This window comes from Dendrobates tinctorius, unplaced genomic scaffold (genome assembly GCF_039654945.1).
Source record: "Dendrobates tinctorius isolate UK_male_01 unplaced genomic scaffold, ASM3965494v1 ptg000028l, whole genome shotgun sequence".
NCBI classification, from domain to species: Eukaryota; Metazoa; Chordata; class Amphibia; order Anura; family Dendrobatidae; genus Dendrobates; species Dendrobates tinctorius.
The window spans coordinates 17937368-17956259 of record NW_027361696.1 but is presented as its reverse complement, the minus strand read 5'-3'; the positions used below and the strand labels follow the sequence as shown (position 1 = coordinate 17956259).

The window sequence follows — 18892 nt, the reverse complement described above, 5'->3', positions numbered from 1 at the left end:
CAAGAGCAAACAGCAACATTATTGCTATTCGCCGCATCCTTTGGTTGAAGGCATGGAACGCAGATCCAGCATCCAAAAAAAACCTCACTGGCCTACCGTTCCAGGGCTCCAGGCTCTTTGGGGCCAAGCTGGACCAGATCATTTCGGATACCAGTGCCACCGGAGGCAAAAGCACTTCTCTGCCCCAATCCAGGCCAAGACGCCCCTTCAACAGAAAGGGGACCCAGCCCTTTCGACCCTTCTCTTCCTCAGGCGGCTCCTCCCAGCAGGACCGTTCTTCGCACAAGGGGAAAGAAGGAAACCTTCCTTCAAACCTACCCCTCACTGCAGGTCAAAGAGCCGCCCCTCTAAGCCCTCCGGTTCTCGCAGCCACAGATTTTTCCTCTAAATGACGGGTCACTCCCACCTGGGAATCTTTCCAGGGTGGGAGGCAAACTACTTCTTTTCAAGAAGACTTGGTTGGCGGCGGTTGACGCCTGGGTCAGGGAGATTGTCACTTCAGGCTACAAGATAGAATTTTATTCGCCCCCAAACGGACATTTCTTCTTCTCTCGTCCACCAAAACAGCCCTCTCATGCCCCAGGGCTTTTCCAGGCTGTCTCTTCCCTTCTAAGCTCAGGAGTAATCGTACCCGTTCCTTGGCACAAACGGTTTTCCGGATTCTACTCGAATCTGTTCATAGTCTCGAAAAAGGACGGTTCCCTTCGCCCGATCTTGGACTTCAAGCAGTTGAATCGCCACCTTCAGGTTCGCCACTTTCGAATGGAGTCCTTGCGCTCGGTGATCGCCTCCATGGAGCCGGGGGAATATCTTTGCTCTATGGACATTCAGGGTGCTTATCTGCATGTTCCTGTTTGTGTGCAGCATCAGAGGTTCCTTCGGTTTGCCATACAGGAGCACCATTACCAGTTCAGGGCTCTCCCATTCGGTCTGGCGTCCGCCCCCAGGGTGTTCACGAAGGTCATGGCCATCCTACATTCAAAAGGAATTCTTATAATCCCTTATCTTGCCGATTTCCTGGTCAAAGGGCCCGTCTTGCCGAGACTATCGCAGCCTCCAGATCAATCTGGACACACTGCATCGTCTCGGCTGGATAATCAACAAAGAGAAGTCAACCCTGATCCCAACTCAGCGTCTCGGTTTCCTGGGCATGGAATTCGACACCATCCAAGCTCAAGTCTTCCTTCCAAAGGAGGAGTTCTCGTCCCTCCGGCAGAGGGTCAAAGCTCTATAGCGCCCGATCCCTCTTCCCCTTTGGCTCTGCATGAGAATCTTAGGGAAGATGATTGCCTCCATGGAAGCAGTGCCGTATGCCCAGTGTCACTCCCGCCCTCTCCAGCTGGCCCTCCTTTCTGCCTGGGACAAGACAACGGTCTCCTTGGACCGGCCGGTGCTTCTGCCTCAAGGTGAGGCAATCCCTAACCTGGTTTACGCTATACACCTCGGTCCTACGCGGGAGATCCTTCCTTCCTATTCGGTGGCAAGTCATCACCACCAACGCCATTCTCCTGGGTTGGGGAGCAGTTTTCCTCCACCTCACAGCCCAGGGCCTCTGGGGATGCTCAGGAGACCTTCCTACCAATCAGTCTTTTGGAGATCAGGGCAATCCTTCTTGCCCTCATCCGCTGACAGTCCATCCTCGCAGGCAAGCTGGTCCACATTCAGTCGGACAACGGCGTGGCTTACATAAATCACCAAGGCGGAACTCGCAGCAAGCAGATCATGCTGAAGGTGGCATAGATTCTGCGTTGGGCGGAAAGCCATGTTCCCGCCATATCGACAGTCCACATTTCAGAGGTGGACAGCTGGGAAACCGATTTCCTGAGCAGTCAGGGCCTCGTGTCAGGCGAGTGGTCTCTCAACCCTGCCGTCGTCTTCCAAATTTGGCAGAGGTGGGGCTTTCTGGATGTCGACCTCATGGCGTCTCAAACAAACCACAAGGTTCCCCAGTACGTAGCCAAGTCCCGGGATCTGATGGCCGTTGGTTGCGACGCACTTGTGATCCCGTGGTCCCAGTTTTGCATGCCTTATCTGTTCCCACCTCTTCCCTTGATTCCAAGAGTCGTGAAAAAAATAAAGGCAGAAGGGGTCCCCGTTCTGTTAGTAGCTCCAGATTGGCCACAGAGGGCCTGGTATGCGGAGCTAGTGAACATGCTCTCAGACGTTCCCTGGAGGCTTCCAGACCGTCCAGACCTTCTATCGCAAGGACCCCTCTGCTACCCGAATTCTCGGTTTCTGAGTTTAATAGCATGGCCGTTGAGGCCACGGTCCTGAGAAACACAGGTTTTTCCTTTTTTGAAGGTCATTCAGACCATGATTGAGGCAAGAAAACCAGCGTCATCACACGTCTATCACAGATGTTGGAGAGCCTTCTTTCAGTGGTATGAGGACAACAGTTTTTTTCCTATGGCTTTTTCTCTTCTCTCCGTTCTTGATTTTCTACAGACGAGTCTCGATTCCGGCCTTTCCCTCAGTACCTTAAAGGGTCAGGTGTCCGCTCTGGCTATCCTCTTCCAAAGGGATCTGGCTTCCCTTCCCCAGGTGGACTTTTCTTCAGGGCGTTGCTCACATAGCGCCTCCTTACCAGTTTCCGGTCGATCCATGGGATCTAAATCTTGTCTTGAGCATCCTCCAGCGTGCGCCCTTTGAGCTGATTCAGGTTATTTCCTTTTCCCTCCTCTCGTGAAAGGTGGCCTTCCTAGTCTCCATCACCACTATTAGGAGGGTCTCAGAGTTGGCAGCATTGTCCTGCCGTTCTCCTTTCCTAGTTTTGCACCAGGATAAGATGGTCCTCAGACCGGGTTCCTTCCTTCCTGCCAAAGGTAGTTTCTGCCTTTCACATCGAGGACATCGTCCTCCCTTCTGTGTCCCTCTCCAACTCATCCCTTGGAGAGATCCCTCCACGAGTTGGACTTGGTCAGGGCTATTTGAGTCTACCTTGCTAGAACTGTTTCCTTTCGTTAGTCCGATTCCCTGTTAGTCGTCTCTGAAGGTCGTTGGAAAGGGCTTTCAGCCTCGAAATCCGCCATTGCTCGTTGGATTCGTTCAGCGGTTCAGGAGGCATACCGCGTTCAGGACAAAGAGCCTCCTCCGGGGGTGAGGGCTCACTGTACCCGGGCTGTGGGAGCTTTCTGGGCCATCACCAAGCTTCGGCCTTGCAGGTTTGCAAGGCCGCAACCTGGTCGTCCCTCCACACTTTCGTGAGATTTTACAAGGTAGATACTCGCGCCTCTGCTGATGCAGGCTTGAGTAGGAAGATACTGCAGGCAGCGGTCTCCCACCACCCAACCTAAGTACCCTTCTCTCAGCATTTCTTTCCCACCCTTGGGACTGCTTTTGGACGTCCCATGGTAACCTGTGTCCCCCAATGAAGCGAGAAAGAGGGATTTTTGGTATTACCGTAAAATCTTTCTTGGAGCCTTCATTGAGGGACACAGCACCCTCCCTTAATGTTGTACCGTGTTGGCCAATTTTGGGTTGGTACATAGGTTGAGTTTTTTTTTTTGTACTTGCTCCTCCTACTGCTTTAGCACCAACTGGATTGCCTTGTGCCTGTCGGTAGGTGTATACTGCAGGTGTATACTGCCGAGGAGGAGGTATTTTTTTTCTTATTTGCATAGTGTCCGCCTCCTAGCGACAGCAACATACACCCATGGTAACCTGTGTCCCCAATGAAGGCTCCAAGAAAGAGATTTTACGGTAAGTACCAAAAATCCCTCTTTTGCATTTTACTAATTCATAAAATTTACAGCCATTCTTGCGATATTAACACGTTTGTTGCCATGGAGTTCGACCACCTTTCCTATACCTGACCTTCCGTCTAGCAGCAGTGGTGGGTCTCCAAGGCAATGTGCTTGCAAGCAAATGTTAATTTCTAAAGAAAGGCCGATCCTTTTAATAAGCAGTAAATTGCAGAGTTCCTTTGTTTACCAGCTCGGGCCATTTAGGAAGATGGGAATATTCCTTAAAACACCATTTTCTGCTTATTAATCTCTCCCCAGGCCCCGTCTTGATCCAGAACCTCCCTACTTCTGTGCAGACCCTATGTGAGTCATGGAACAACATTCACACCAATGAGTTCCCCAGTATCGGTTCCTGGGTAAGTGGCTTGTATACCATGTGTGGCATTGGTGCAAGTTTTGCGATGCGATGCAGTAACCCTGTCCTGGCTTATATTGTAGCGCAATGCCTTTGCCAATGATACCATTCCTTCAGAAAGCTACATCGGGGCAGTGCAGGCCGCCCACCTGGGCACGTTGTGCAGCCCCAGCCTGTCACTGGCTGCTTCTCTGAAGCACGTTCTCCTGTCGCTGGTCCGGTTGACAGGCGACCTCATCGTGTAAGTTCTTCTGCAGTTCTCAAAGTGCATTTGTTTAATCCCACTGCTGGATTTTTATCCTGGATCGTTGCCATTTAGATGGTGCCCTGAAGATCTGAATTCTCAGCAGCTAATCCAGTCGCTGCTTCCTCTTCTGCTGGAGAGCAGCACGGAGAGCGTGGCTGAGCTGTGCAGCACGTCGCTGGAAAGAGTGCTCGGACCTGCCGAGTCTGATGAGTTTTTGTCCCGGATGTATGAGAAACTGATCACCGGTTGTTATAACATCCTCGCTCACCACTCCGATCCCACTAGGTAAGTGTTCTTGTAAGAGAATGAGGTCTTGTTATAAGCCTGGTCCTCATTCACCATTGCGTCTTCTCTAGTGGCCTGGATGAGTCCATCCTCGAGGAGTGTCTGCAGTTCCTAGAGAAACAGCTAGAGAGTAGCCTGGCTCGGAAAGCCATGGAGGAGTTCTTTACTGAGAAGTAAGTACCGATATATATCGCATACGTACACGGAGAGGGGAGCGAAGGTGTATACAGCTGACTGTGCTTCTCTTATAGAGGAGAGCTGGTACAGATAATGATGGCGACTGCAAACGAGGCGCTGTCCGCTAAATTCTGCAATAGAGTCCTGAAGATGTTCACAAAACTATTCCAGCTCAGTAAGTAATGTTCTCTCTGGTAAGGGGTGGGGAGAGGCAAATATTGATGGTCTCCGGTGATGGGTGAAGAGAGGCAAGTATTGATGGCCTCCAGTCATGGCCGGAGTAGGGAGAGGCCAATATTGGTCTCCGGTGATGGTCGGAGTGGGGAGAGGCCAATGATTGATGGTCTCCGGTGATGGCCGGGGTTGGAAGAGGAAAATATTGGTGATCTCCGATGATGGCTGGGTTGGTGGGAGGCAAATATTGATAATCTCCGGAGACGGCCAGGTTGGTTGGAAGGCAAATATTGATGATCTCCAGTGATGACTGAGTTGGTGAGAGGCAAAAATTGATGGTCTCTGGTGATGGCTGGGGGAGGCAAATATTGATGGTCTCCAGTGATGGCTGGGTTGGTGGAAGGCAAATATTGATCATTTCTGGTGATGGCTGGGTTGGTGGAAGGCAAATACAGTTAGGTCCATATATATTTGAACAGAGACAACATTTTTCTCATTTTGGTTCTAGACATTACCACAATGAATTTTAAACAAAACAATTCAGATGCAGTTGAAGTTCAGACGTTCAGCTTTCATTTGAGGGTATCCACATTAAAATTGGATGAAGGGTTTAGGAGTTTCAGCTCCTTAACATGTGCCACCTTGTTTTTAAAGGGACCAAAAGTAATTGGACAGATTAAATAATTGTAAATAAAATGTTTATTTCTAGTTCTTGGTTGAAAACACTTTGTTGGCAATGACTGCCTGAAGTCTTGAACTCATGGACATCACCAGACGCTGTTTCCTCCTTTTTGATGCTCTACCAGGCCTTCACTGCGGTGGTTTTCAGTTGCTGTTTGTTTGTGGGCCTTTCTGTGTGAAGTTTAGTCTTTAACAAGTGAAATGCATGTTCAATTGGGTTGAGATCAGGTGACTTGGCCATTCAAGAATATTCCACTTCTTTGCTTTAGTAAACTCCTGGGTTGCTTTGGCTTTATGTTTTGGGTCATTGTCTATCTGTAGTATGAAACGACAACCAATCAGTTTGGCTGCATTTGCCTGTCTCTGAGCACACAGTATGGCTCTGAATACCTCAGAATTCATTCGGCTGCTTCTGTCCTGTGTAACATCATCAATAAACACTAGTGACCCAGTGCCACTGGCAGCCATGCATGCCCAAGCCATCACACTGCCTCCGCTGTGTTTTAAACATGGATGTGGAAACCACAAAAATACGACCAAAAGATCCTTTATCATGATATAAATGTTTCTTTATTAGAAAGGACATAAAAGGACAAGAAGGCAGACATGTGCAAAATGCAAACTAAAGTGCAAATAGTGCCTAAAGACAACCTGGACCACCACCAGTCACAGAGGAAAGGTAGAAAGATATACAAATCTATTATACAAGAGGCATATGGTATATTGAGGGCAAACAGAGGCCAAGATTTAAAGTATATCACAGAGCTACACAGGAAAACCTATATCACCTGCGCTGCGCACTTTTGACGGTGCGCCGTGCGCGCCAAAATCCGAAAAGTTCGATTTTGGCGCGCACGGCGCACCGTCAAAAGTGCGCAGCGCAGGTCAAAGCGCAACTAGCGCACGGCCTGCGCACGATCTGCGCACCCTATGCTAAAGATAGGGTGCGCCGATCGCAGGCGCCGCTGTCCGCTAGGAGGCGGCGCTACAAGCAAGGGGCGGGCACGCCGGGCAGAGAGCCGGCTCGGGGGCGGAGCTACCCCCGGCCGTGCGTGCGCTTAAAATACGCTAATGTGAAACCAGCCTAAGCGGGCTTCTCTCCCGCCCGTCCTAGGCCTTCCCAGCCCCCTTGCCTCACACCAGCCTGCTATTGGACAGCGGGCGGTGCTAAGGGGATCTCTGCAGCGAGCTCCGCCCTTCTCCCTCTGGCAGCGCGCCCTTTCCCTGGTGGTCGCCATCTTCTCAGCCTGCCAGCCGGACCTCATTCCCTGCCGGATTTCGGTCGCTGGGCCTTTTTTCAGCCGGATTGGCCTGGCCTCATCCTGCAGCCAGATCAGAGAGCGTCGCCCTTGGGGACACCGGACCGTGAGTAGCTCTGCACCTGCAGACTGACACCCTTCTCTGCCTTCTGTCCCCCAACCGGCCGGCACTGCCTCTCTTTTCACTATGTCCAACGCTAAGTCTGATCGTACCCGCTCTGCGTCCAGCCCGACGCCGCTCAGGAGCCATCCATAGCCCCAGGGGCGAGTGAGCCCCCCATGCCGGGTTGGGCCTCCTCTCAATCACAGTCAGTGGCAGACCTCATCAAGGTGTCTCAGTCCCTAGTAGCCGTTCTGGACAAGTTGCCCTTGGGAGCTTCGGCGGGACCCAGCACGTCTCAGGACGTCCCATCTGAGCCAGCCAGCGGCAGTCGCAAGAGGCCCAGGCAGGACCTCCAGGCGGAGTCCTCCCCTCGTCCTACCTCACCCCATAGTCCCCAGCAGTCTCCCTCTCGGGCCTCCTCCCCCGAGTCAGGCGAAGCGCTTTCGGAATCGGAAGGGGTCTTAGAGCTGGATTCGGACCAGGATGCGAACATGAAGGTTACGGTGCAAAACCTCATTGCCGCGATTCACCATACCTTAGACATCGCTGACGCCCCTGCGAAATCCTCAGATCAGGAGGTTTCGTCCAGATGGGCGGAAACACCATCCAGGGTGTTTCCCTTCCATTCTGAGTTTGGAAAGATTTTTACAAAGGAGAGAGAAGGTCCGACCAGACGCTTTCAAAGAGGAAAGCGTCTCGGCGTGCTGTACCCGTTTGCTAAAGAGCTCACGGACAACTGGGCCGCTTCTCCCTCGGTGGACCCTCCCGTGTCCAGACTTTCTAATAATACGGTCCTTCCGCTGTCAGGTGTGGCGTCGCTAAAAGATTCTAATGATAGGATCATAGAATCTCTAGCAAAATCTGCCTTCGAAGCGGCATCAGCAGCGGTATGTCCAGTCTTTGTTTCTTCTTGGGCAGCAAAGGCCATATCCACTTGGGCAGATGACCTTCGGCAGGGCATTCTGGATAAGGCACGACCAGAGCATTTGGCCGATCTCGCCAATCAGATTTCCCATGCGGGGGATTATCTGCTTTCTGCCTCCTTGGATGCCGCATCTTGCGCAGTTCAGGCGTCAAGTAACATCATGGCAATCCGACGTACAATTTGGCTCAAGGCCTGGCAGGCGGACTTGTCCTCTAAAAAGTCTCTGACCAATCTGCCTTTTCAGGGAGTGCGTCTCTTCGGATCACAATTGGATCAGATTATTAAGGACGCTACCGGAGGTACGAGTTCTCTTCTCCCCTCCAAGCCTCGCAGACCTCCTCCAATTCGTCAGTTTCGTCCCTGTCGGACTTTCCGCCGTTTCAATACGGCGGAAAACCCTTCCAACCAGCAAAGGCCACAGGCACGTCAGGAAAGAAAGAAAGTTTCCTTCAGGCCCACTCCGTCCTGGCGGTCCCACTCTTCCCAGGGAAGACCGTCCAGATCTAGATCTGGACGGTCTACGTCCGCATGACTACCATCGGTCTCCCGTGGGTCCCTTCCAATTGGGAGGTCGACTTCTCTTCTTCAGCGACGTCTGGCTCGCCTCAGTAGAGGACGCTTTGGTCAGAGAGGTTGTATCAACAGGATACAAAATAGAGTTCATTTCTCTTCCACGGGATCGTTTCTTACAATCCCGTCCGCCGAGGGGTCCGGCCTTGGTCCCGGGGTTCGGTTCGGCCATCGCCTCTCTTCTCAGTTCCGGGGTGATTGTGCCCGTTCCCGAATCGGAACGCTTCACAGGGTTTTATTCAAACCTGTTTGTGGTGCCGAAAAAGGACGGGACAGTTCGACCCATCTTGGATCTCAAGTTACTCAACAAGAGAGTTCGCCTTCGCCACTACCGGATGGAGTCAGTTCGCTCGGTAATTGCTTCCATGGAGGAGCAGGAATTCATGGGTTCCATAGACATCCAAGATGCCTATCTACAGGTGCCCATATTTCCCGGACATCAGAAGTTCCTGCGGTTTGCGATTCTTCACGAACATTACCAGTTCGTCGCGCTTCCTTTCGGGCTCGCCACCGCTCCCAGAGTCTTCACGAAGATTATGGCGGCGTTGATGGCCTTGTTGAGGATCAGAGGTCTCGTTCTTTTTCCGTACCTCGACGATATCCTGATCAAGGCCCCCTCCTTTCAACAGGGGCGTGTCAGAATTAGCGGTACTTTCTTGCCGCTCTCCTTTTTTGGTCCTTCATCAGGACAAGGTAGTTCTGCGGCCTCCGCCCTCTTTTCTTCCAAGGGTGGTATCTTCGTTTCACCTCAATGAGGACATTGTTCTGCCATCCTTCTGCCTGAGCCCAGCTCACCCTCGGGAGCGGTCTTTGGACAAGCTGGACCTAGTCAGGGCATTGAGAGTCTATCTAGCCCGGACGACTTCCTTGCGGAAGTCAGACTCTCTGTTCATCACCCAGCCTCAAAGGCCACTATTGCGCGCTGGATCAGATCGGCAATTTTGGAGGCATACCGGGTCAAGCATCGAGTGGCCCCTCCAGGGATCAGAGCGCACTCTACCCGGGCAGTGGGTGCCTCCTGGGCGGTGCGCCACAGAGCTTCCGCGCTGCAGCTTTGCAATGCTGCAATGTGGTCATCGGTTCACACCTTTGTGAAATTCTACAGGGTCCACACCTACGCTTCGGCGGACGCCAGCCTAGGTAGAAGGATTCTGCAGGCTGCGGTGGCGAGTCCACTGGCCTGATGGAAGTTTGTTTCCCACCCCAGGGACTGCTTTGGGACGTCCCATGGTCTCTGTGTCCCCCAATAAGGCGAACGAGAAAACAGGATTTTTTGGGTTGCTTACCGTAAAATCTGTTTCTCTGAGCCTTCATTGGGGGACACCGCACCCTCCCATGTTCTACAACGCCTGTTCTTATGTTTGTCGGTTTGTTACAGTTGAGTTGTTTGTTCTGCTTTCAATCTATTCTGTTACTTCTCCTACTGCTTTCTCACTAACTGAGGAACTTCCTGCCGGTCGGTGGGGTGTACACTGCGGAGGAGGAGCTAACCTTTTTTTGTGCATAGTGTCAGCCTCCTAGTGGCAGCAGCATACACCCATGGTCTCTGTGTCCCCCAATGAAGGCTCCGAGAAACAGATTTTACGGTAAGCAACCCAAAAAATCCTGTTTTCAGATGATCTCTGTGCAGGAGTTTCTGGTCCGTAGCTCTCCATACAGTTAAGAAAAATAAAAGTTACGGCAGCATCTGCATCACCAGTGCTGTTCAGGTCATAAGGCGCCCTTTTGGTCTCGTACATGGCCCTATACATACAGTGAAACTTTACATTGGTATCAGGACTGTGGATTAATATGCACAAAGCTGAACTGTGGAAGCCATCATTTTCATCAGTACGACTGTATCCCCCAGAATTATTACACCCTGCCTCTGTAATGTGAGACATAGTAGACGAGAAAATATTTGTTGTTTATTAATTGCTTTTACTTTGCAGCCGAGAAAAATCCAAGCCCCAGTCTGCTGCGTCTTTGCGGCACGTTGGCACAACTCGCCTGCGTGGAGCCGTCACAGCTGCAGTCTTGGCTTGTCCGTATGACAACACCGCCTCCCAAAGACTCCGACCAGACGGAGATAGTCCAGGAAAACCGTCAGCTGCTGCAGCTGCTCACAGCGTACATTGTGCGGGAGAACAGGTGCGTCCTTCATTCGTCACAGCGTCCAAGTGATGTATTTTCCGATCATTGAGTTTTTCTTGTGTCCTGCAGCCAAGTTGGGGAAGGTGTGTGCACCGTGCTGCTCAGCACCCTTATCCCAATGGCTACTGATCTCTTGGCTAATGGGGACGGCTCTGGGTTTCCTGAACTCATGGTGGTGATGGCCACTCTGGCCAGCTCTGGACAGGGAGCTGGACACCTACAGTTGCACCGCGCAGCAATGGACTGGCTGGCAAGATGGTGAGTAAAATTTTATGCTCTGTAAGACTGACACGAATACTGAGCAAGTAATAAACCGTCTGTCTATTCCAGTAAGAAATATCTATCCCAGAAAAATGTTGTGGAAAAGCTGAACAACAATGTAATGCAAGGAAAGGTGAGTTCTGCAGCATCTGTCAGCATGCACCATTAGTGACTTATTGGGCAAAACGCACTATAACTCTTCATCCTTTTTGGTTCTTAAGCATGTGACCGTTCTGGAATGCACGTGCCATATAGTGTCGTACCTGGCAGATGTCACCAACGCGTTAAGTCACGGAGCAGGGCAAGGTCACTGCCACCTTCCCGTGGATGGAGAAGAGCGAGCCATAGAGGTGGACTCGGACTGGGTGGAAGAATTGGCTGTGGAAGAAGAGGATTCCCAGGCCGAAGACTCGGTAAGACCCCGGTGAATAGGTGATGTCTGGAGGTCTGACCGATCCACAGTAGAGGGAACTTTTTTCCCCTTAAAATTAAGTGTCTGTACACGTCCCGACCATTCTTTTTGGCAGCCGTTAGAGAATGAATGGGGCTGCGTTTTTTTCTTTTTTTTGTGTGCAACTTTAGTCCAACACTTTATACATCAAGAAACCTAAATAAATACTAAACAATTAGGCTCTACAGCACAGTCCTGTACTCCACTCCAGCCCTGCGGCCAAGGCACATACGATGACGCCGATGGGCTGGAGGGTTCATAGTGTTGACGCTAATCAGGAGTCTGCTCACTGGAAGTCTGTTGTCTCCCCTTCCATCTCTGCTGGGATCCTGAGGGTGTCAGTGGTAGACAGAGTAGTGTGCTGTATTTTACAGTGTCAACCTTTTGGCTGACACTCAGAAATGTCCCTGTTGATCGGAGAAGCCCTTTAGTGACGTCCACCCGTTCTTTTAATAATAAGCTGCGATCTGCTGATGCGATGCTTGTGACACATGGATGTATATCTTCATTCTAGGATGAAGATTCGCTCTGTAACAAGCTCTGTACATTCACAATCACCCAGAAAGAATTCATGAATCAGCACTGGTGAGTCTGACGTTACCAGCGCACTTTTATCCGTAAAGTAGATGAGAAATGTATGGTAACTGTGAGATGCACGCACATTACATTTTGTCAACTGCTGTATTAATGCAGGTTACTCCCTTCTCAGGTATCATTGTCACACCTGTAAGATGGTGGATGGGGTCGGAGTGTGCACAGTCTGCGCCAAGGTCTGCCACAAAGACCATGAAATTTCCTATGCAAAGTATGGTTCGTTTTTCTGTGACTGTGGAGCCAAGGAAGATGGCAGCTGCATGGTGGGTCGTCGTCTCACATCCACCGCGCAGTCCAGGCGCCGTTCACATAAAACTAAACACTACTTATTCCCTTAGGCTTTGGTTAAAAGAACCCCGAGCAGCGGTATGGGATCTACTATGAAAGAATCGGCCTTCCAGAGCGAACCTCGTCTGCCAGAAAGCGCCATCCGACACCCCGGCTCTGCCCTCACAGATAAAGGAAAAGTGACAATCAGTGACGGCAAAGGAGATGACGAGAAGCCAAAGAGGAGCAGCTTGTGCCGTAACATTGAAGGCTGCCGCGAGGAGCTGCTGTGCCAGGTGTGTGCCGCATGGCAAGACGGGTTCTGCCTTGTGCGATGGTGCCGTTCAGATCCTCATTCACATTAACTGCTTGGTCCTCCATGAAATTCTTCTTCTTACAGACCAATGTTTCGTTTGCACCATTGATTTTGGATATGTTGAATTTCCTGATGAGCCCCGTACGGAATAACTTCCAGCAGGCTTCTGCTGTTGGGAGTAGTAGTCGTGCTCAGCAAGCTCTGGACCAGCTGCACACTGTGGAGAAAAGTGTGGAAATGACAGACCAGCTGATGGTGAGGAACACAGAAATGGATAACTAGCGACCTATAGAGAGGTGGACAGACCCGTAATATTTGTGACTTTCAGGTCCCTACTTTGGGATCGCAGGAAGGAGCGTTCGAGAACGTGAGGATGAATTACAGCGGCGATCAGGGCCAGACCATCCGACAGCTGATCAGTGCTCATGTATTGCGTAGGGTTGCTATGTGCGTCCTGTCCTCTCCTCATGGCAGGAGGCAACACTTAGCCGTCAGTCACGAGAAGGGAAAGGTGAGCATGGTGCTAATGTTATGTAACTGAGCGGCCTGACACATTCTGGCAGTCATCGTCAATGCAGTGGCCTCCTGCTGTCTATGGGTCTGGAACGACTGACTCTCGTGTGTGATTGGGTGTATTTGCTATAAATGTGAAGCCGTTCATTGCTTTGTGATCATTTCCTTCTTCTTTAGAGACTTTCATAGACTTATTACTGTTTCTTGCCTCAGATTACAGTATTGCAGCTTTCAGCACTGCTGAAACAGGCAGACTCCAGCAAGAGAAAGCTCACCCTGACACGTCTGGCCTCTGCTCCGGTCCCGTTCACCGTCCTCAGCCTCACTGGCAATCCATGCAAAGAGGATTACCTGGCTGTGTGCGGACTGAAGGTCAGTTTTCTTGAGCTGATCCTTTTTTTTTTTTTTTTGAGTAATTTAACGCTAAATTTAGGTTTTTATCGATCTCGTTTTTGTTTCTCCCGACCTCTTAGGACTGTCATGTGCTGACTTTTAGCGGCTCGGGGTCAGTTTCCGATCACTTGGTCCTTCATCCCCAACTCGCCACCGGCAACTTCATCATTAAAGCAGTCTGGCTGCCTGGCTCCCAGACTGAGCTGGCCATTGTCACTGCCGACTTTGTTAAGGTTGGTAAAACCATTCAGAGAGCGTATGAAATGTCTGTTCCGTTTGGGGGATCTAGTAATGAAAGTTATGACTGTGCGGTCATTTATCTTCCAGGTCTATGATCTGTCGTCCGACGCGCTAAGCCCGACCTTCTACTTCTTGCTGCCAAGCTCCAAGATCCGAGACGTCACTTTCCTGTTCAATGAAGAAGGGAAGAACATCATCGTTATCATGTCTTCTGCAGGCTACGTGTACACTCAGCTTATGGAGGAGTCCAGCAGTGCTGTGCATGGCCCGTTTTATGTCACCAACGTTCTGGAAGTTTCTCACGAAGATCTGAAGGTTTGTGAATTGCAGTGTTTAGTATTCAAACCTAAACGTTTCTTACATCTATTTCTGACTTCTGCTTTTCCGTCTGTTACAGGATAGTAACGGTCAGGTCGCTGGTGGCGGCGTGTCTGTGTATTATTCACACGTACTCCAGATGCTTTTCTTCAGTTATTGCCAAGGGAAGACTTTTGCCGCCACCATAAACCGATCTTCGCTGGAGATAGTCTTGCTCTTCCCCATCAATGTAAAGAGGTGAGATGACCCTATGCCCCTTGGCCGTGCGGACGCTCTGTCATCAGTCGTCAGAAATGTGCACATGATCCATTGTCAGTCGTCATTTGTGCAAAATTTGGTGCTACTGATAACTCAAAAGCTTTAATTATTTTTCTTGCCACATCTCATTATACAGTTCCAATGGCGGAAGCAAGACCTCCCCCGCGCTCTGTCAGTGGTCCGAAGTCATGAACCACCCCGGTCTAGTGTGTTGTGTTCAGCAGACCACAGGGGTCCCTTTGGTGGTCATGGTCAAACCCGACAGTTTCCTCATCCAGGAGATAAAGACTCTGCCAGCAAAAGCCAAGGTAAGTATATAGCAGGTAGGACGCCGTGCCCAACGTATCTTCCGTGCTGTAAAGTCTTTCCTGCTTTCTCCTAGATTCAGGACATGGTAGCCATCCGGCACACGGCCAGCAACGACCAGCAGAGGACGACCATGATTCTTCTGTGTGAGGATGGCAGCTTGCGAATTTACATGGCCAATGTGGAGAACACGTCATACTGGCTCCAGCCGTCCTTGCAGCCCAGCAGCAGCATCAGCATCATGAAACCTGTGCGGAAACGCAAGCCGGCAGCCGTCAGTGAGTAGCAATTAAAGCCCCCTCCTAATGGCAGCGTGTGTCTTCTGCGGCAGATGTTTAAGGGTAATGCAGTGATTTCTCTTTCTGAAGTGACACGAGCGTCGAGTCAAGTCACCTTTCCCATCGACTTCTTTGAGCACAACCAGCAGCTTACAGACGTGGAGTTTGGTGGGAACGACCTGCTCCAGTTATACAACGCCCAGCAGATAAAGCATCGTCTGAACTCTACCGGGATGTACGTGGCAAACACGAAGGTACGCAGAGCGAAACATGGCGCCTGGGTCACATCTACAGCCGCACAGCTAATTGATTGTCCTCTCTGACAGCCCGGAGGATTTACTGTGGAAGTCACCAATAACAACAGCACCATGGTGATGACAGGGATACGGCTTCAGATTGGCACCCAGGCCATCGAGCGGGCACCTTCTTACATCGAGATGTTTGGTCGCACAATGCAGCTCAATCTCAGCCGAGCGCGATGGTTTGACTTTCCTTTTACCCGAGAGGAAGCGTTACAAGCTGATAAGAAACTCGCCATATTCAGTAAGTGCGTTCTTTACCCCCCCCTTCCCCATAATAGATGTGTGATTTTTGGTCGTCCCTGTGTCAGTACAGAGTCGTCTAGTGTAGATGTTGTCATATTTACAGAGCTGCAGTCAAATGGTGAGCTCTGCCTGTTTGGAGCCGTTCACAGCCAGAGAGCTCCCTGATTAGCGGCAGTTCTGTAGATAAGATATCGGGAGCAGCGGTGGAGACTGGACCCTGGGAGGGTGAGAAAAGCATAAAAAAAGCTTGGAGCAGTGGCTTAAAACCCCTTTAAAATGACCAAGCTTAACCTTTGATTAGAAGCCCCTCTTACATTTGCTTTGTAGTGCTAATTACATGTTGGGCTTGACGCTGCAATCCTTAGGGACTAGTTGAAAGACTTGAGTCCTATTTGCACGTGGTTTAATATTGTCGCCTTTATTTCCGTGGTTTTGCTTCTTTCAGTCGGGGCCTCTGTAGACCCAGCCGGGGTCACCATGATTGACGCCATTAAAATATATGGAAAAACAAAGGAACAGTTCGGCTGGCCGGATGAGCCCCCTGAGGAATTCCCTTCTGCCTCAGTAAGCAGCGTTTGCCCCCCAAACCTAAATCAAAGCAATGGATCCACAGACGGTGAGGCGGCTGCACCGCCCTCCTGTAACGGCACCGTCATTGAAAGGTGAGCAGCGCTTCTGCTGGCACATCCGATATTTCCCCTGAGCAGGGTCGGCACCGGCTAATCATGTGTTCACATTCTGGGGTTCCTCCTGAGTTTGGGCCCCATTTTCTCTCTCGGCTTCACATGTTTTTTATTTTTGTTGTTTTTTTTTTTTTTTTTTTTTCTTTGCTCCTCAAAAGTTCTGACCCCGAACCTTTAACGATCTTGGACCGGTTAGTACGTCTTCCTTACTCTGCACGAGTGAGTGTGCGCACCATCCCCGCTGGTATACCTCCTGCGCTTGTTTGAGTTTTTGGCCCTGAGTGCATGGCGGTGTCTGGGTAACTGGGTAATGGCGAGTCCCACCAGCCATTGTAGATGATGATGTATGGAGGATAATGACTGGAGCTTTGGGCATGACCAATTTAGGATCAAACAGGTCAATCATTAAATAAAAGATACTATGAAGCCACCAGAACAACACGGGACACCACAAAACGCAGTCTGATGTTGGCACAGGCCTGTGGCTTTGAGCGGCTTGGCTTGCACCCAGGCACCTTTTCTTGCATTAACCCTTCACCTTTGTGACTTCTGACCTTTTTACCTGATAAGCCTTAACACAACAAAGCCGTACTCCTTGTCTTAGGCTGTAAAGTAAAGAGTAGAAGCTTCAGATACAGCAGAGCTGTCATTCTAGAGAAGTCTCTGACATGCTGCGTCTTGTTCTCTGTACAGGTTGGTGGGAAGTTCCCTCGAAGCTTTGGAAAGCTGTTTTGCCTTCGGACCGCTGCCGGAGAAGGTAGGTGCTTGTTTTTGGCTTATATCTGCCTTCCATCATTCGCACACTAATTATTTTTGATTATGTGGCTTAGGAGAAGAACAAAGTGTCAGCTCTGGAGCTGGCGACCGTCCTGCTCTCCATGCCCACGCCATCCAGCGTCCAGCTCCAAACCAAGAGTCTGCTGGCCAGTTTGCACACGAGCCGCTCTGCATACCACAACCACAAGGTAAGGACCTCAATTTATTATTATTATAGTGCCATTTAGTCCATGGCGCTTTACATTTGAGGAGGGTATGCATAATAAAAACAAGTACAGTAATATTAAGCAATAAAAGTTGCAACAGGAGGAGAAAGGATCCTGCCCGCGAGGGCTCACAATCTACAAGGGATGGGTGAGGGTACAGTAGGCGAGGGTAGAGCTGGTCGTGCAGTGGCTTGGTCGATTGGTGGTTACTGCAGCTTGTCAGAAGAGGTTACAGTGCCTTGCAAAAGTATTCGGTCCCCTGGAACTTTTCATCCTTTTTTCACATATCATGCTTCAAACATAAAGATGCCAAATGTAAATTTTTGGTGAAGAATCAACAACAAGTGGAACACAATTGTGAAGTTGAATGAAATGTATTGGTTATTTTAAATTTTTGTGGAAATTCAAACTGAAAAGTGGGGCGTGCAATATTATTTGGCCTTTTTAACTTAATACTTTGTTGTGCCACCTTTTGCTGCTATTACAGCTGCAAGTCGCTTGGGGTATGTCTCTATCAGTTTTGTACATCGAGAGACTGAAATTCTTGCCCATTCTTCCTTGGCAAACAGCTCGAGCTCAGTGAGGTTTGATGGAGATCGTTTGTGAACAGCAGTTTTCAGCTCTTTCCACAGATTCTCGATTGGATTCAGGTCTGGACTTTGACTTGGCCACTCTAACACCTGGATTCGTTTATTTGTGAGCCCGTTTCATTGTAGTTTTTACTTTGTTTGGGATCATTGTCTTGTTGGAAGACAAATCTCCATCCCAGTCTCAGGTCTTTTGCAGACTCCAACAGGTTTTCTTCAAGAATGGCCCTGTATTTGGCTCCATCCATCTTTCCATCAATTTTAACCATCTTCCCTGTCCCTGCTGAAGAAAACTAGGCCCAAACCATGGTGCTGCCACCACCATGTTTGACAGTGGGGATGGTGTGTTCAGGGTGATGAGCTGTGTTGCCTTTACGCCTAACATATCGTTTGACATTGTTGCCAAAACGTTCAATTTTGGTTTCATCTGACCAGAGCACCTTCTTCCACATGTTTGTTGTGTCTCCAAGGTGGCTTGTTGCAAACTTTGAACAACACTTTTTATGGATATCTTTGAGAAATGGCTTTCTTCTTGCCACTCTTCCATAATGGCCAGATTTGTGCAGTGTATGACTGATTGTTGTCCTATGGACAGACTGTCCCACCTCAGCTGTAGCTCTCTGCAGTTCATCCAGAGTGATCATGGGCCTCTTGGCTGCATCTCTGATCAGTCTTCTTGTTAGAGATGAAAGTTTAGAGGGACAGCCGGGTCTTAGTAGATTTGCAGTGGTATGATACTCCTTCCATTTCAGTATGATCGCTTGCACAGTGGCTCCTTGTGATGTTTAAAGTTTTGGAAATCATTTTGTATCCAAATCCGGCTTTAAACTTCTCCACAACAGTATCACGGACCTGCCTGTTGTGTTCCTTGGTCTTCATGGTGCTCTCTGTGTTTCAATCAGAACCCTGAGGCTATCACAGAGCAGGTGCATTTATATGGAGACTTGATTACACACAGGTAGATTATACTTATCATTAGTCATTTAGGACAACATTGGATCATTCAGATCCACACTGAACTTCGGGAGTGAGTTTGCTGCACTGAAAGTAAAGGGGCTGAATAATATTGCACGCCCTACTTTTCAGTTTTTGCATTTCCCCAAAAATTTAAAATAACCAATAAATTTTTTGTTCGTCTTCATAATTGTGTTCCACTTGTTGATTCTTCATCAAAAATTTACATTTGGTATCTTTATGTTTGAAGCATGATATGTGGGAAAAGGTTGAAAAGTTCCAGGGAGCCGAAT

The 18892-nt window shown here is 49.7% G+C and overlaps 1 protein-coding gene across 14 annotated transcripts in view; it reads left to right on the top strand.

Moving 5' to 3' along the window:
- The window catches only part of UBR4 (ubiquitin protein ligase E3 component n-recognin 4), a 134137-nt gene that overhangs the window by 33845 nt on the left and 81400 nt on the right, over positions 1-18892 (top strand). For 9 of the 14 annotated variants that reach the window (XM_073570311.1, XM_073570310.1, XM_073570304.1 and 6 more), the window contains exons 26-50: positions 4002-4099; positions 4182-4339; positions 4418-4630; positions 4702-4803; positions 4882-4982; positions 10451-10649; positions 10722-10910; positions 10983-11046; positions 11135-11326; positions 11879-11949; positions 12074-12221; positions 12297-12521; positions 12626-12796; positions 12870-13052; positions 13268-13426; positions 13528-13680; positions 13775-14002; positions 14085-14242; positions 14400-14571; positions 14646-14847; positions 14920-15101; positions 15174-15390; positions 15838-16054; positions 16769-16832; positions 16906-17040. In XM_073570311.1, the coding sequence (XP_073426412.1) occupies positions 4002-4099; positions 4182-4339; positions 4418-4630; positions 4702-4803; positions 4882-4982; positions 10451-10649; positions 10722-10910; positions 10983-11046; positions 11135-11326; positions 11879-11949; positions 12074-12221; positions 12297-12521; positions 12626-12796; positions 12870-13052; positions 13268-13426; positions 13528-13680; positions 13775-14002; positions 14085-14242; positions 14400-14571; positions 14646-14847; positions 14920-15101; positions 15174-15390; positions 15838-16054; positions 16769-16832; positions 16906-17040 (4001 nt within the window). The remainder of the gene's footprint in view (positions 1-4001; positions 4100-4181; positions 4340-4417; positions 4631-4701; positions 4804-4881; positions 4983-10450; positions 10650-10721; positions 10911-10982; positions 11047-11134; positions 11327-11878; positions 11950-12073; positions 12222-12296; positions 12522-12625; positions 12797-12869; positions 13053-13267; positions 13427-13527; positions 13681-13774; positions 14003-14084; positions 14243-14399; positions 14572-14645; positions 14848-14919; positions 15102-15173; positions 15391-15837; positions 16055-16768; positions 16833-16905; positions 17041-18892) is intronic. The other 5 variants (XM_073570313.1, XM_073570316.1, XM_073570312.1 and 2 more) reach the window with 1 other exon arrangement.